This window comes from Colletotrichum karsti (genome assembly GCF_011947395.1).
Source record: "Colletotrichum karsti strain CkLH20 chromosome Unknown Scaffold46, whole genome shotgun sequence".
Lineage (NCBI taxonomy): Eukaryota > Fungi > Ascomycota > Sordariomycetes > Glomerellales > Glomerellaceae > Colletotrichum > Colletotrichum karsti.
The window spans coordinates 40,619-56,422 of NW_024065946.1; the positions used below are offsets into that span (position 1 = coordinate 40,619).

Below are 15,804 nucleotides of genomic sequence, written 5' to 3' on the forward strand. Positions count from 1 at the left end.
ACCTCCGAGGCTCGCTCCCAAACAATGACCTCCCAACATCACTCTCCTGAACCCCCCTGAGTACCCGAGTTCGTCCCAGATCAAATCATCAGCATGGTCCTAAAGACAGCGCCGGCCTTCGCCATCTGCACCTCCAACAACGTCCTGAACCTCTTCGCGGCCCCCGCACACTCCAAGTCCATAACGTCACCACCCCGACGCCAGACCCTCGACGCCAGACGACCACAACGCAGCACAACATCACGATGCTACGCGACAGAGAGAAACACACAGTCAAATCCTTCTGACGATGGTCCCAAGGCATGCCCCGCCTGGCCGGCCTGCGCCAACCCAACACCCTACGACATCTTCGCAATAGACAAGTCCGCACCTTACACCAAAGCTCGTTTCGCCCAGCTCGTGAAGCAGTACCACCCCGACAAGCACCACTCAACCCCGCTCGACGCCCTCTCCCCCCAGGCACGCCTCGAGCGGTACCGCCTCGTCGTCCTCGCGAACGACATCCTCAGCAGCCCCGACAAGCGCAGCGCCTACGACTCCTGGGGCGCCGGCTGGCACATGCCCGGCACCGGCGTCCGCGACGACCGGGACATTAACGAGATATACCGGCAGGCCGACCGCGCATGGCGTCACAGTCCGAATAACCCGGGCATGAACGCGACGTGGGAGGATTGGGAGCGGTGGCACGGCCGCAACAATGGCAAGGAGAGGCAGCAGCCCGTCTTCATGTCCAATGCGAGCTTCGCGGCGCTAGTGTTGGCTGCGCTGGCGGTCGGGACGGTGGCGCAGACGACGCGGATGGATAATAACTCTGCCATAATTATCGAGAAGAGGCAGCTTCACGAGGCGAATATCAGTGACGCCCTCAGGAGGCAGAGTGCCGCCGTGGCCGGCAAGGGCAGGGAAGAGAGAATCGAGAGGTTCCTGAGGGAAAGGGAGAATCTGAATTATGACTTCGCGCCGGCCAAGCTTGATGCGAGGCACGGGTCGGATCCCAAGTAGACGAGCCGCCGACAGGTGCGTCTTCTACTGAGACGATGTTATGATACATTGTACACTATCACAGCGTTCTGAGACGCATTTACATGGATTTACACAGCGAATTTTAGCTCAAGATACCGAATTCAGGAGGAACTACTCCGCTGAGCGATGACGTCCCGCATCACCTTCTCGGCGTTGGCGGGGTCGATCCGCTCCGTCTGGCCGAGGCGCATCATCTTGCCGACGAGGTACATCAGCTTGCCCTGGGGGTAGACCTTCTTGGTCGCAAACTCCTTCAGCACCTTGTCCTCGCCCTCCACGGCGGACTCGGCCAGCTCGCGGTACTCAGCGGTCGATAGCTCGTGGAACCAGAGGTCATGGGCTTCGATGGCCTCCGTGACAGTTCCTACGCCTTCGAGGCTGCCCAGGTAGAGTGCGACCAAGAGTTCCTTGGCAACCTTGCCCGTGATGCGTCGGTTCTTGAGGTGGAACAAGATCTCGGAGATGGCCGTGACCGGGACGGCGTCACATTGGCCATCGGCGGTGATCTCCAAGGTTCGGTCGCCGGCCGCGGGGTCCGCTTTGTCCGCTGTCAAACGACCGAGCTCGTGAAGAACCCAGTTGCCGACAAGGGGCGCGTAGGTCTGAAGCTCCGGAGTAGATCCGTCAGTTTCGGCCAGCTGAGCTCCAAGATCATCCACGATGCGGTAGAAATATTCAAGCCGGCCGCCGTCATCAAGTGACATGAGTGAGACCGCATCCTTGGCCGTAAGCCCGTACTCGTGGATCAACTCATCCAGCTCGGCATCGGGCAGCTCCTTGACAGAATCCCGAACATGATTGACAAGATCCTCCCCAATCACCAACGGCCCGAGATCGGGGTCCGGCATGTACCGGTAATCCACCTCGCCCTCTTTCCCTCTCAAGCGGCGCGTGTGCTTCGAACCCAGCGTCCAACCGCGGGTCTCGCTCGCGATCGTCTCCCCAGCCTCGAGCGCCTCGATCTGCCTGTCCCGCTCCGCGATGATGGCGTCCTCCACGGCCTTGATGGTGCTCAAGTTCTTGATCTCAGTCCGCGTGCCCAGGGGAATCCCCGGGTCCCCGGTCCTCCGCACCGAGACGTTGACGTCCGCACGCAGACCGCCCGTCTCCATGCCCGAAACGCACGCGTCCACGGCGTTCAGCAGCACCTGGATCTTGCGCACGAAGGCGGCCGCCGTGCGCGGGTGGTGCAGCTCGGGCCTGGTGATGATCTCGATCAGGGGCACGCCGACGCGGTTGAAGTCGAGCCAGGCGACGTCGTTGGGCTGCGCCAGCGTCTTGGCGGTGTCCTGCTCCATCTGGATCTGCTGGATGCCGACGGTGACGCCCTCCCCGTCCTCCGCGGCGATGCCGTCGCGCGCCGTGAGCGCGATCCGCCCGTTCCTCGCGAACGGCTCGTAGTACTGCGTGATCTGGTACCCCGCGGGCTGGTCCCACCAGAAGTAGTGCTTCCTGTCGAAGCGGCTGACGGGCTGGACGTCGCAGCCGAGCGCGAGCGCCGCGCGCAGGGCGGGGATCAGGGTCTCCTTCTGGAACGCGGGCTGGCTGCCGGGCGCGGCGACGTCGAAGAGGGCGACGTGGGAGTTGGGGTCGTCGTTGAAGGAGGTGGCGGCGGGGGAGAAGAGCTTGCGCGCCGTGTTGAGCTGCGCGTGGATCTCGATGCCGACGGTGAGCTCCCAGCCCTCGACCGTCTGGTTGCTCCCTTTTGGTCTTTGGCCCTTGGACTCTTTCTTCTGCTGCTTCTTCTCCTCCTTGAGTTTCTTGCGCAGCGGGACGACGGGCGGTGTCTGGGAAGGCGCGGCTGTTGTCGCGGCGGTGGTATATGTTGCCTTCGACGCCGCTGAGCGTGGCGCGGATGGCCATGCTTGTGCGGAACGGGCCGGTAGGCGGGTGTACGGTCTTCGGGTCGGGGCCAGGCATCCTTGGCGGGAGAGCTGGCCGTTGAAGAGGTAACGCGCCAAATCACGAGTCGGTATGCGCGTCATTTTGATGATCGGGGGTGTATGTGTCTATCGTTTCTGGAACGGCGGTTGAAATTTCGCCGGAGATCAGTCCACCACAACAGGTTCTCGTGGGATGACAGTCGCCTCGTGAATCTTCGTGGCTCGCACGCGATTGGTCGTAGACAAGCCTCTTTGAGAACCCGGCGTGTATGCTGTACACCCTCTTTTGATATCCGAAGAAATGTGTTCGACGACGAGTGGCTGCGGGGTCTCGGGGGCGCCTGATTGGACTGGTTTGCTGGTCGATGTGGGAGTTGTCGAGGCGTTCGAGGTCGTGTTTAAGCAGCCATTGCAGACAATCGAATTGTTGGTCGTGACCCAGGCACACTTCCGTCAGTGTTTGGTCGCAATGGGATCGAGGAGCTTGCGGCTTGAGCTGGGGATAGCTTCAAGAGCTCAAAACTAGCTAGGTTCGGGTGAGCTCTTCGGGCCGCTCAAGGTTCCGGGTGGGATGTCGGCAGAAAGCTTATGTAATGTTCATGCCATGCGCTTGGGATCTTCAGCGCCTCCATGCCAGTCATTCAGTGGAGTCTCGCGTGGTATGTCGCTAACAATTGCCGGGAGAGAGAATAGAATTCCGTCATTTTTCATTGTCTTCATGAACATCTTTCAAATTCCATTTTAGGCGCAATAGAAGTCATCTTCAACTTACTAAGAACATCCTGCTCACCCGTCGACGTTTTAGTGTTGTTAACTTTGTTATCGTTGTTGTCGTTATTGTTACTGTCATCGTTGCTGTCGCTGTCGTCACTGTCGCTGTCGTCGCTGTTGCTGTCGACGTCGTCGCTGATGTATTCAATATGATACCTAGGTATGTCCAGCATCATGTTCTTCTGCCGCGAGGGTGTCGACTTTCCTGCCGTACACCCATTTCCTTCCGCACCACCAACAAAAGCAAGGCCAAGGAAGCACCGCCCTCCCTGCCTACAACTCAGCTCAGCTCGTTCGTTGTTGCGTTGCTCGCCAGTCACACCCCACCACTGTGCTGATCCAGTCTTCCTGGTCATCTGAAACAAATCCGTCTACGGCTGACACACTCACATCCCGATCATATGGCGCCCTCCTTTCCATGCCGTGGGCTTCTTTTTGCCAGTCGGTTGCGACTGAGCTGTTCCTCAAGCCCCAAATAGAAACCCCCAATCCTCCCTCTGCTCCCTACCTCGGGAAGTGATGATCAGATGCCACCCTCACCTTCGCCACACACACACACACACACATATACTGGATGCCAATCACCATGATGGCCCCCGTCTGAGAGCAGCAGTTCATCAGAATCCTGATCTCACCTGTAGTCACCCAGCCCGATCCCGTCCCTCCCGGCCGTTGGGCTCCCTACTCATCCATTAGGAGCTTTCAAGTCCCTTACCCTCACGAAGCTTTCTTCTTTCTCTACCCCGACTCTTCTGTAATGTGTACAACTATTGATTGATCAGCAATCCTCGTGTGTGCGATCGCGATAACCCTACCAGCTAATCTGAGACATCCTCGTTGTCCACCAGCCACGTTCTTCTGAACCACGAGCTTCACTCGACCTCAAACGGCGCAATCCGCCCCTTGAGCTTGATCCCGCTGTCAGTCTACAGGACAAGTTAATCAATCCGACTCATCACACCACGAATTCTTAATCGCCATGTCATCCGACTACCGTCCTCCAACGGTAGCCGATAACGCCCCCGATTCCATAGCCGACAGCCAAGGTTGGCTGGCCGCGGACCCGGGCGACGGACTCTCGCGTAGCTTGGACGCCGCTCATGCGCCGGCTCCGTTTCCCCATGGCGCCAGCGATAACGCTGGCTACGCCAGACATCACATGCCACCCGAAGACGACAACTCATCCTCGCCCGCGCGATCGCGCCCGAGGAGCGCAACCGTCCGGCGCACTTCATCCCTGCCCGTCTCGCCAGCGCACCAACCCGAACCACACATCGCGATGAGCGCAGGCGACGGTCAAGCTGAAGCCGCCGCGGACCCGGAGTCTTCCTCAGATGAGACCGTCGTCCAGGAAGCGACATACGAGGACGAGGAGCTGGAGCAACCGACGTCGCCATCCACATCGACTTTGACCAACTTCACAGCCATCACCGGCAAGACTCACAAATCGGGCAGCTCGAGCGGCAGCGGCTCGACAATCACCCAAGCATCCTGGCCTCGGCGCAGAGGCAGTGAGAGGTCACGACAGCACAACAAGTCTCAACTCAAACCCCGTCGCCGGAGCCGCTCTCCACGGTTCCAGCCTCAGCCCACGGCGCTCAGCTACCTCGAACCAGATTCCCCAGTCGTCACCCCAGAAGCAATCCAGCGCTCCGTCGAGCAGTCGTACTGGAGAATGCCGGACGGGAGTTACCAGTCCCCCTCCACGCGGAGCACCGCCTCGACGGCCTCGAGCAGCTTCCAGAGTGACGTCTTCTCGGAGCTCGACCATGAGACGGACCGGAGTAGTTCTCCGGACCACAGCGCCTATGGAGACTCGCCCAACTCGATACCGGGCAAGTTCGATGCGCAGGTAGCGGCGGCGCAGCAGAGGCAGAGGGGTTATCGCAACTACGGCACGCCCGAGATGCCCAGAGGGAACGCGAACCTTCCTCATCTTCCGCCGAATGCGCTCCAGCCACGGTTGCCGGGCATGCACCAGGGTCACCCAAAGCATCTTCCGAGGGCGGAGAAGCTACCTTTGACGGGCTACGAGCTCATCGCCTCTAAGCTTTGCGGCGGGGACTCGGATAGATCGAGTATCAAGCCCATCTACCGCCGTTTCGAAGCCCTCAACCACCGCCTGCTGCTCCATCTTCAAGACGAGCTCTGCGAGCTCGAGGAACAGCTCCATCGCCTTGACACGGCAGACACCCAGACACGGCGCATGCAGCAAAACTGCATACTCCCGGCCTCACGTCGCCAAGAGGCCCTCACTGCCGGCGAACTACAATGGCACAAGACTGACGTGCTCGGCAAGATTGGGTATAAGCTCGGGCAATACAGTGCGCACTCTACCCTACCGCTCCCCGCTCCGTGACTGACCTCTTTCAGACCACGTCTTGTCGTCTTTCAAAGACACCCAGCATCTTCCCGACGCGGATCCGCGGGACATCGACTACTACCGCGCCTATCTCGCAAACCACCAACCCATCGTCGAAATCGAAACGCGTTTCCTCGACCCGGCAGACGACCTTGTCTCCCTAGCGCGTCCATCCTCGTCGTCTTCCCGCGACACCGACTTCTCATCTGATGAACTCAGGACGCCGATGCCCCGGAAGCCGGTTTCCCTCTTCCACGGGACTAAGGCGGAGCGTCTTCGGAGTATTCAGACGTTCCTCGTCAACAGCTACCCGCTGGCCGTGGCCGTCGCGTTCGCGGCGGCGTTTCTGCTCCCCATCCTCACCTTTGCCGTCATCCCCGGCTTTGTCGGCCGGATGGCTGTCGTGCTTCTCGTTGCTGTTGGCGTGGCCCTCGCTGTCGTTCAGGCGGGCTTATTCGGGACGGGCAAGGATCGCAGCGGTGCCCAGGCTGCCACGGAAGGACTGCTTGTGTCGGGGTTGTACGTGGGGGTTATGGCTGTTGTCGCTGGGTTATTTGGCTGACTGTTCTTTCATCTGTGACATGGAAGTGCTTCTACTTTTTCAATGTATTTGCTGGAAGTTGGATGGTTCTTGAAGATACCCTTAGAGTGTGTATTACGATGATATAACTTATATATGGCTCACGAACTCTTGGTAAACTCAAGCTTTCTGGCAAGCCAGCACCCAACAGTAGCACCAGTTACCGAGCCGCTGCCATCTCTATGAAACACAACCGTCCAGTCGCCAGGAGCCGGCGCGTCCATCCCACGCGGACAAACGAGCGCCCAGATATCCTGTCCGATATACCGCATTATATGAGCAGGCCCTTTTCCCAAGAAACCATCAAAAGATCCGAAAAGCAGCCCTCCTTGATTATCGCAGTGAAAGACGGAGTCAATCTCAGCGCAACGATACGCGCCGTCAAACGACGCATAATCAACCGCCCCGCCCAGCGTAAGCCGGGAAGCTTCGAGGGTCCGGTTCTCCTTCAGCCGCCGGATCTTCAGCTGATCTCCTGCGATCTCCGCAATCATGCCAGGAGACTCTCCGCGTTTGGGATTCGTCAGGGTCACCGGCTCCGGCGAGCCAGAGTACGAAATGACAACCTTGCCCTTGACCCCCCGAGCCACCGTGATCGCCAACTGCGTCTCCTTGTCCAGGAACGTCCCGATCCACGCGGGGTCCGGCTCGACGGGGCTCGTCTCCGCCCTCTTCAGCCCGAGCAGGCCGCGAATGATCTCATCGGCCGGCGCGCCCGAGCTGCCCTCGTGGTTCAGCAGCACGACCACCGAAAGCCGCTCCTCCGGCGCCTGGACCCTGTACAGCCTGAACCCCCGCAGCGCGCCGCTGTGTCCGACAATCTTCACATTCTCAATCTTCCCGTGCCCGAGCCCCTGGCCGTACGTCGCCGGCGTGCCATCGCTATACGCCGGCGGCGTCAGCGCAGCCGCGTACCAGCTCCCGGGCTCCCTCGCGAGTCGGTCGAGATACTGCTCGTAGGCGACCATGTCCCCCAACGAAGCCACGATGCCCGCGTCGCCCGCCCACTCGATCCTGTTCTCCGCGGGCACGTAGCCCCGCGCCTCGTCCCCCTCGTACCCCACGCACGGCGGCGGCAGCCCCGCCGTGTCCGCGCACAGCCGCGCCGTCCTCATCCCCGCCGGCGCGAAGACGCGGTCCCGGAGCAGCGCGTCGAGCGGTTGCCCCGTGACCTGCTCCGCGACGCGGCCGAGGATGTGGAAGTTGGTGTTGGCGTAGGAGTACTCCGTCCCCGGCGGGAAGTGGAAACTCCGGAGCCGCTCACGCATCGGGCCGCCGTGCTCGGCGATCGAGAAGCGGCCCTCGGGCTGGGCTCCCCAGAGCACGCTGAGGGCCCAGTAGTCGCGGATCCCGGACTGGTTGTTGGAGAGGTGGTCGATGGTCAGGCCCGTGCCGTTGCGGGTGAGTTCCGGGGGGAGAAGCTCCGCCAGCTTTGCGGAGAGCTGGGCTCTGACGTCGGCGCTGCCGCCGGCTTTCGCGGGCGGGTTGTGTTCCAGGTCGTAGAGGAGGGCGCAGAGCATCTGTTTTGAGATGGAGCATATCGGGAGCAGCGTGTCGGCTGTCATGGGGATCCTGCGGGTTAAGTCGGCGTAGCCCCAGACGCGCTGGCCGATGAGGGCGCCGTCTTTGAGGACGGCGATTGCGCCGCCGGGACCGCGGACGCGGGCGGGGATGCCCTCTAGGATCTGGGCGGCGGTTTGTTCTGAGACTGGCATTGGGATTGAGTGATGAGATGTGTCTTGAGGTGTGTTTGACGAAGATGAATGAATGTGTAGGATGAAATTGTACGGCTGTTAGAGGTTGAGTTTGATCTTACCAAGATAATCTCGCTGTGTGGATGTATGGTCTACCCCGCTCACCCCGCCTTGACTCAAACCATGGATGACCTTGATACGCACGGCGAGAGTTGAACTACACAACAGGATGACCATTCCACGAGAGAGTAGCACAAGGTGTGTCTGACTTATTCCGAAACTTGATTGATCGTCGCACTGACTTGATATACTACAAGAAAACAAAAGCCCATCCGCCCTCATTCCCATCCTAGTCCTCAACCCCAAAGAATACCCTGAAACAGCCAGATAGGCTCGGTAGCAGCGACGGGCTCAGCAGGTCCAGTAATGAGAGACCAATCCACAGGCAGCATCTGCGAGCAGTGCAAGAAGCTCAAAGGGTGGTACTCGGCCTCCTCGATCTCGTCCTCGAAAAACTCGTCCTCGAATACCTCGGCCCCGATGGCCTTCACCATCTCGCTCTTCTCCTGCGCCAGGCGGTAGAGCTTCTTCTCCGCGGGACTCATGGAGCCATACATGCCGGAGCCGCCTCTCATGCAGTCGCATTCACTCTTTGCGGCCCATGCGAGGTCCTTGGGGAGGTTCTCCGCGTCGACGTCGCGCTCCGGGTCCCAGAACTTCAGCTTCCGAAGACGTTCCTCGTCCCAAAAGACCCAGCCGCAGCGCCGGAAGCCGTAGCGGCTCGTCTGGCTGGCGTTCTTGAGGAGCTTCCACGCGAGGTTGGCCTCGCCCTCGCGGACGCCCGGGTTGCGGCCGAGGTTGGTGGGAGGATCGTCGTTCTCGTCTCCGTCATCGCTGTTGTTGTTGATGATATCGTCGTTGTTCATGGTGTTGCTGTTGTTCTCATCACCAACGTCCCCGATCCAGAGCCAATCGGCATCGGCGCCGAAGTGCGCTGCCTCCGCGGGGTCCGCGATCTTCGCGAGGATGGCGTCGCCGTGGACGCGGATCCAGTGCTTGTAGGAGCCCTCGTCCTTCATGAGCATCGAGTGGAGGAAGTCCAGACCGAAGGTAGCGAGGTGTTTCAGGAAAGTGGACTGCGTCCAGACGTCGACGAACTCGAGCTTGCGGACGGGCTTGTTTTGGAAGCCTCTCTTCTCCATGTGGAAGAGGCTGCGGATGTGGCCGGCCGTCTGGGGATGGGCGGGATCGTACATCAGTACGAACCAAGAGTTCCTGTTGCGGGCCTTATTCCAGCCGGGAGTGTGGAAGTTCATGCAGAAGTCCTCGCTCGCGCGTGTGATGGCCACGGCCATGTAGTTAAGATGCTTCATCCAGAGGAGGGTGTGGAGATCGCCGACGTATTGCTGAACGCTGAGGACCTCCTCGACCTCCCAGGCATCGAAAAACGTCTTGAGGAGTTCCTCCTGCTGCCTCATCGACCAGAGCTGGGGACCGGGACGGGCTTGGATCACCTTGCTGAGGAGCTGGAAACGGCAGAAGGCCCTGATGAGGCGAACGCGCTCCTCGGGACGGTAGTCGAAGACATAGTCGGGGAGGATGGCGACCTCCTTGCGACGGTCCTTGTTGACCCACCAGGGGAAACACACCTGGTCATTCTTCCCGTTGAGATTCTTCGCCTTGTCCGCGAAGTCCTCGACGAACGGGATGACGGTCTTATCGATGAAGCACGCGGCGGCTCTCTTCTGGGCCTCGGTGCAGTTCTCGACGAGGTCCTTGTGGCGCCACTTCTCGAGGTGGTGCCTCATCAGCGTTCTCTGCGTCTTTTCGGGGGTCGCGCGGTCTACGCGAGGGAACGTGATGACGGCCATGGCGTCGGGGAATACGGCGGTGACGACGCCGGCGCCAAGCTCGGCCTCAAGGTACTGCTTGCGGAGAGGCTTGGCGGCCCTGAGCATCTCGGGGGACTGCGAGCAGATGCGGAAGACGTCTCTGCGGTTGTCGAGGGAGTTGAGGATCTTCTTACGGATCTCGAAGGGCAGTGCGCCGAGATCCATGATAGTGGCTTGTGAGTTGGTCGTTGGAGATAATAGGGTGACGGTTGAGATGGGTAGGAAAAGGGAGGAAGATGAATGACGAGTGTACAGAGGCGAGAGAGCAATCAATCCTCGAATCTGGGAAAGACTATATTATCTTGAGCCAGTAGTGTTGACGCTTTCCAGTCAGCTAGGACTCGGTGTCGAAGCTACGTAGGAGGGAAAAGACAGTTGGGCTTCACCATTTGTAGAAAGGTATTCAAACTGTTGAATTTCAGAGAAGAAGGAAAGGAAGGATTTGATCGTATCAAGGTGCTGTTCATCAGGGCTGGTCTTCCGATAGCCACCCACAATAACATCCACGGGAGCACTTTGCCCAGCTAAGCTTCTGAGATTGCTGCCATTCACCCACTCAACAGAGGCTCAAGATAACCCTTCGAAATTGAGGCAGCCTTTATCCTGATTCAAAGCTCTCTTTCTGTTTCTTTGATCATACTTCAAAGTGAGGCCAAGCTACTTTTGGAACTCATGAGCTGCCCTCTAAGCAACTTGCCTTGAGAGCTTCCAAGCTCTTTTAAAGTATCATTTCAGCTCTCAAATAATCATAGCAGTTATCTATGGTCATCATGAGTTTTGTGCACTGAAGCTGAGTTGTCTCCGCTGAATGTGAGTTGTCTGCGCTCTTCCAAAGAGATCTGCTGCACTCTTCCGTGGGTTTCCGTCACTGAAAGACCATCCAAGAAATCCCATCGCCAAGACAACCCACCTTGCAACCACCCCAAGCCTCAGACCTGGTCTGCTCTCGCCCTTTTGATCAAGACTCAGGAGACAGACCCGCCCTTGATGCCCTCACGACTAAGCTCAACCTAACACCCATCCTCCACCGGCCAATCATAAAATTCACAGCTGAAGGCTTTTCAAAAGCACACGATGTATTTCCCATGGCACCCGCCCTCTTTGGTCAAATACAAGAGTCTCCCACCAGCTGTTGACTCAAAGGGCTTGCTCTGCCCTCGCCTCGATCCCTCCCTCTTCCCCCTCGGCTATAAAAACCTCTCCTCCCCAAGGCCAGCCCACGAAACTTCCTCTTCTCTTCTTCTTTTTTCAGCTCTCGCAAATTCTTACACTTCACAAATCGCTACACTTTGCCAGCTCAATCGCTTATCAACATTCCTCTACTCAACCAAACACATCATTCATTCCATCAACAGTAAGTCCATCGCGTCGTTTGCCCTCCAGATTCTCATTCTCATGCTTCACCAGATCGCAAATATGCGCGTTACCATGAACTTCAAGATCGCCGCCGCCATCCTGGCTCACCAGGCCACTCAGGTGGTTGGTGCGGACTACATCCAGTTCGCCCAGTCCTCTGACCTTCGTAAGTTCTTCTTCCCAGCATGTCTTGGTGGTTCAACTGACATTTCTCCAGCGGAGCCCAAGCTGACCACCATCCTCGGTGATGGCATTCATCAGCCCATTCCCACTGGTGGCTCCCACGGTACTATGGGTAAGTCCTCATTCCATCCATTCTCTTCTGCCATTTCTGACATTTTCCAGTCTTCGAGACCGAGGTTTGCCGCCCGGTCACGACCACCTCCTGCGACATCTTTCGCGTCACCTCTGTCGTCTCTTCGACTCAGGCCGTCAATACCTCGGTTCCCGCCGTTCTGACTACTCCTGTCGAGACCTCTGAGGTTCTCACCACGGTCGCTACTGAGGTCCTCACTACCACCAGCGCCTCGACCTCGGTCAAGAGCACTGCCACCGAGTCCTCTGCCTCAGTCACTGAGACCCCCGCTCCCACCTCCGGTGCTGAGAAGCAGGTCGATGGCGCCGGCCTCGTTGCCGGCCTGGCTCTCCTCCTCTTGATTTGAGCAGTGACTTGAGCCATTCGGGCATACGCTTTGGATGGATTGACACTTGGGTTTCTGGTAGTACTGGCATTCTTGGCCTCAGGATTGGCGTCTAGGTAGATCATTTTGAGGATTGGGGTTTGGCTCTCATGGGCCGCGTGGGCAGGATTCATTCGTTGCATGCTCTAGATACCACCAATCGATCATCATCGGCACACACAATCGCTCTCTTTCCTTCCATGTGACATGCTTTGCGTAGTATATTCTCGGGGGTTGGCAGCGATTCTCAGGCTGAGTTACCAATGATGCGAGCGGACCTTACGCCAGGTTCGCCAGCCATCAGCGTCGGCCGGCAATTTACGATCACGAGTTCGTGGCGACACCGGAGTTTTATTGATTAACAGAAACTCCCTTTGTTTACAATAATAATCGCTTGAGTCAAACGACCACCATTTCATGTATTCAGAGTCTTAGAATGGCCTGGTAGGCCATGCCACAACCACGAAAAAGGGAGCGCGCGTCGCGACACGTGCCCTCAAAGGGTCTTGTTTTTTTCCTCCAAAAACGGAAACTCCCAGAAAATTCGATTTTCCTGGAGTACTGGTGAAAAACAGTGCCATTGAGGGACTACAGTCGGCCTCGGAAGCTGCTCCGGTGCGGCAGTCGTCCTTTGACTGGAGCCATTAGTGGAGCCCCGGGCCGGAAACTTCGGTGCACGCCAGCTGGGCTTCGGCCTTTGTCCGGAGTCGCGGAAAACAACGGAATATCGTGGGAAGATCTCTTGATAACTTGTATGAAGTAATTGGGCATTTTTATTTTATTTTATAGATATTTCGATAGATTGTTGGGTGTTGTGGTCATGGTATTATGGCTTCTTGGAAAATGACGGGAACAATTGTAACACGCAGCGCAACACACATGCGACAACGTCAGGAAAATAGCTGCCCCAGTAGTTTTTAAGAAGCCGGGAACGGCGCAGAGCACTCAGAAACATCGATACTGGGGTTCCAAAGTAAATAGCTGCTTTTTGGTGATTGCAAGCTAACAAAGCAGCCATTTGCTTCGGAGCCGAACCCGGGGCCGAGTGACGTGCGAGATCGCAGCGTCCAGCCACACTTGCGCCACTGACCTATCCACTACTGCCCCACGCGCGCCGTGGCGTCGCAGCGGTGACATCCATCCCGTCCCGTCCCGTCACCATCACCATCCTCGCCTCCCTCCATCGGAGGACCGGCGTCGCGGCGAACCCCTCCCTCCCATGCATAAACCCACGACATATGCAAAGGGCAAACGATATGGCATACTTGGATACCTTCCGGAGCTGGGCTCGAAGGAGGCCGTGCTGTGAGAAACCCTGTTGCCCCTATTTCTTCCCCGCGCAAGCTGACACTCGACGGGAAACGCAGATGGGATCTGAACGCGACCGTCTCCCCGCTCCTCCGCCTACCACCCGAGATCCGGAACAAGATCTACTCCCTCCTCCTCTCCTCGCGCCGGATTCACGTCATGCACGACCCGAAGACGTCGGGGTTCCACTGCGTGACGCTCCGGCCCGCCGCGAACCCGTGGACGTACGTCGAGAACTGCGACGACGAGCACGACCACGATAGCGACGGCGAGAATCAGGAGAAGAAGAAGAATAGGAGGAACGGGCACAATAAGAGGAAGAGCAAGAGGAAGGGGAAGCGCCACCTCCTCAGCAGGGGCCTCACCCTCCTCTCGCCCGTTTGCAGGCAGCTCTACCACGAGACGGACCTGATGCCGTACCGCGAGTGCGCCTGGAGCTGGGCGACGCCGGGGCTGATGGAGCGGTTCCTGCTGACGGAGCGGCGGTGGGGGGTGCTGCAGCGGCGGAGCGTGCGGGAGGTCTGCGTGAGGGGGATACCGGGGTACGGGAACCTGAGCAGGCGGCTGAGGGTGTTTCTGGGCGGTCTGGAGGTTGTTTGGTTCTGGGATGGCGGGGGTTGGATTTGCGAGGTTGTCGAGAGGTGGAAGGAAGAGGAGGCACTGAGTGTTGGGAGGCCGAATTGAGAGGTGCGAAGATGTGTGGAGTTGGTGGATGAGTGGTTGATTGCATGGCTGGAAAGGCCAATTCGGCTCCTGGATCTTAGTGACGATGGCTAATGACGACCGAATGAAAAGATGCCCAGGCGTAGAATAAGAGAGAAGGCCGAGTAGAAGTGGTAAGGGCATCAGCATCATATAAAATCACTAGAACATTCACTGACCGACATGAAATATCTTCAACAGGTTTAGAATGTCACCCTATCTTCCACAAAATGACACCAGGAAACGTCTTTGAGCTAGTATCCCTTGTAGCTTATATCCTGAGATCCTATATCTTGAATACTAAAGGCGGCTACTAAATGGTATCGCCTTTCATCCTCACTCTCGACTTCCAAGTCTCGCAGTGACCGCACATAATCTATAGGTCTTGCACCCAAGAAGGGCGGCATTTCACTGATGATAGTTGGCCTTTCTTCAGGGAACAGCATTACCAGGTCTTTGATGCCGGAGTAGGCAAATGAGACAATCAGAGACGGGCTTGGCAATGAGCAGGTCTTCGTACTTATTAACAGATTTCCATCGGCTTGAAAACATACAATTCAAGTCTTTTATGTATGCTGGCCGCGAGTTCTGTTGGTTGAGAGCTGCGTACCGTGCTATTCGCCGATGCCGTGCTTATTACATCACTTTATGTAAGTGAATCCTTCGAAACCGCGAACCAACCAGGATCTGCTTTTCAATCCACAATCGTTGATTCCTCACACTGCCGGTTCCATCTGTCCATGTGCCGCGGGCGGATATACCGAGTGAAGCGGGGTTGCGTCGTTGAGGTCAGGTGGTCGAGATGCGATATTTCTCTCCATTTTTGTAGTTCACGTTTCTTGAAATCTTACTCATACAAAGTGCGCATACTTTCTCCTTGACTCTGTGTTGCTATCATTTCTCCGGGACCGACTCACGCTAGACAATTGGTCGAAACAAGCAAGATCCACGATGTCCTCAGAACCGCCGACGATCATAACTCCAGACCAATCTGCAGACTTTGACCACCACAACTTGCTTGAGCAGCCTAAATTCCAGGAAAGTCTCAAGTTCTTGGACGACGTGAAAGTTAGTTCTTATGTTGCTAGATACTACTGGTAGACCAAGGTTCTCTCTAACACAAGAGTTACAGAGGCGATTTGAAGCAACTCAGCCGGAAGTTTACCCGGCGTTCATTCAAGCGCTCAGTAATTTCAACCAAGCATCTCCGACAACACAAGAGGAGGCCGACAGAAATCTTGTCGAGATTCACTCCAAGGCAACGGTGCTGTTTCAAGGGCATGAGGACCTGTTGGAGAGGTTCGAGAGCAGTCTCCCCGCAGATTACTTCCATCAAAGGGCGAAGTCGGAGAGTCAGGTTTAGGAGCAGTGTTTTTGGATAGATAGTTGGGTTTGTTGAATTAGCGCAGCTTCATCTATTGGTCAATAATATTCGCTTTACTTTCGAAACGTCTTGCTACTATAAGCCACGTGATTCCTCTGTTGTGCGTGTTACGTGATGCGTATGTCGAAGGTGCATTAGCACTAAACGAGTCCCGTAGCGGCTGTATGTC

At 57.3% G+C, this 15,804-nt stretch overlaps 8 protein-coding genes across 8 annotated transcripts; 5 read left to right on the forward strand and 3 right to left on the reverse strand.

Annotated features, from left to right (window-relative positions):
• Positions 1-93: 93 nt before the first annotated feature.
• On the forward strand, positions 94-1,002 carry CkaCkLH20_11164 (hsp40 co-chaperone; the record flags this gene model as incomplete). Its single annotated transcript, XM_038893878.1, has 1 exon — positions 94-1,002. The coding sequence occupies one exon, from the start codon at positions 94-96 to the stop codon at positions 1,000-1,002; it is 909 nt and encodes a 302-aa protein (XP_038740704.1).
• Positions 1,003-1,124: 122 nt separating this feature from the next.
• CkaCkLH20_11165 (PET112 family protein) lies at positions 1,125-3,008 on the reverse strand (the record flags this gene model as incomplete). Its single annotated transcript, XM_038893879.1, has 1 exon — positions 1,125-3,008. The coding sequence occupies one exon, from the start codon at positions 3,006-3,008 to the stop codon at positions 1,125-1,127; it is 1,884 nt and encodes a 627-aa protein (XP_038740705.1).
• Positions 3,009-4,656: 1,648 nt separating this feature from the next.
• Positions 4,657-6,601, forward strand: CkaCkLH20_11166 (uncharacterized protein; the record flags this gene model as incomplete). Its single annotated transcript, XM_038893880.1, has 2 exons — positions 4,657-6,001; positions 6,051-6,601. The coding sequence occupies 2 exons, from the start codon at positions 4,657-4,659 to the stop codon at positions 6,599-6,601; spliced, it is 1,896 nt and encodes a 631-aa protein (XP_038740706.1).
• Positions 6,602-6,720: 119 nt separating this feature from the next.
• Positions 6,721-8,334, reverse strand: CkaCkLH20_11167 (d-aminopeptidase; the record flags this gene model as incomplete). Its single annotated transcript, XM_038893881.1, has 1 exon — positions 6,721-8,334. The coding sequence occupies one exon, from the start codon at positions 8,332-8,334 to the stop codon at positions 6,721-6,723; it is 1,614 nt and encodes a 537-aa protein (XP_038740707.1).
• A 335-nt stretch (positions 8,335-8,669) lies between these two features.
• On the reverse strand, positions 8,670-10,370 carry CkaCkLH20_11168 (uncharacterized protein; the record flags this gene model as incomplete). Its single annotated transcript, XM_038893882.1, has 1 exon — positions 8,670-10,370. One exon carries the CDS (start codon positions 10,368-10,370, stop codon positions 8,670-8,672), a length of 1,701 nt encoding a protein of 566 aa, XP_038740708.1.
• Positions 10,371-11,621: 1,251 nt separating this feature from the next.
• Positions 11,622-12,223, forward strand: CkaCkLH20_11169 (uncharacterized protein; the record flags this gene model as incomplete). The annotated part of the gene is made up of 3 exons (XM_038893883.1): positions 11,622-11,727; positions 11,779-11,856; positions 11,907-12,223. 3 exons carry the CDS (start codon positions 11,622-11,624, stop codon positions 12,221-12,223), a joined length of 501 nt encoding a protein of 166 aa, XP_038740709.1.
• A 1,237-nt stretch (positions 12,224-13,460) lies between these two features.
• CkaCkLH20_11170 (uncharacterized protein) lies at positions 13,461-14,233 on the forward strand (the record flags this gene model as incomplete). The annotated part of the gene is made up of 2 exons (XM_038893884.1): positions 13,461-13,546; positions 13,609-14,233. 2 exons carry the CDS (start codon positions 13,461-13,463, stop codon positions 14,231-14,233), a joined length of 711 nt encoding a protein of 236 aa, XP_038740710.1.
• Positions 14,234-15,202: 969 nt separating this feature from the next.
• Positions 15,203-15,614, forward strand: CkaCkLH20_11171 (uncharacterized protein; the record flags this gene model as incomplete). Its single annotated transcript, XM_038893885.1, has 2 exons — positions 15,203-15,319; positions 15,384-15,614. The coding sequence occupies 2 exons, from the start codon at positions 15,203-15,205 to the stop codon at positions 15,612-15,614; spliced, it is 348 nt and encodes a 115-aa protein (XP_038740711.1).
• Between the last annotated feature and the right edge of the window lie 190 nt (positions 15,615-15,804).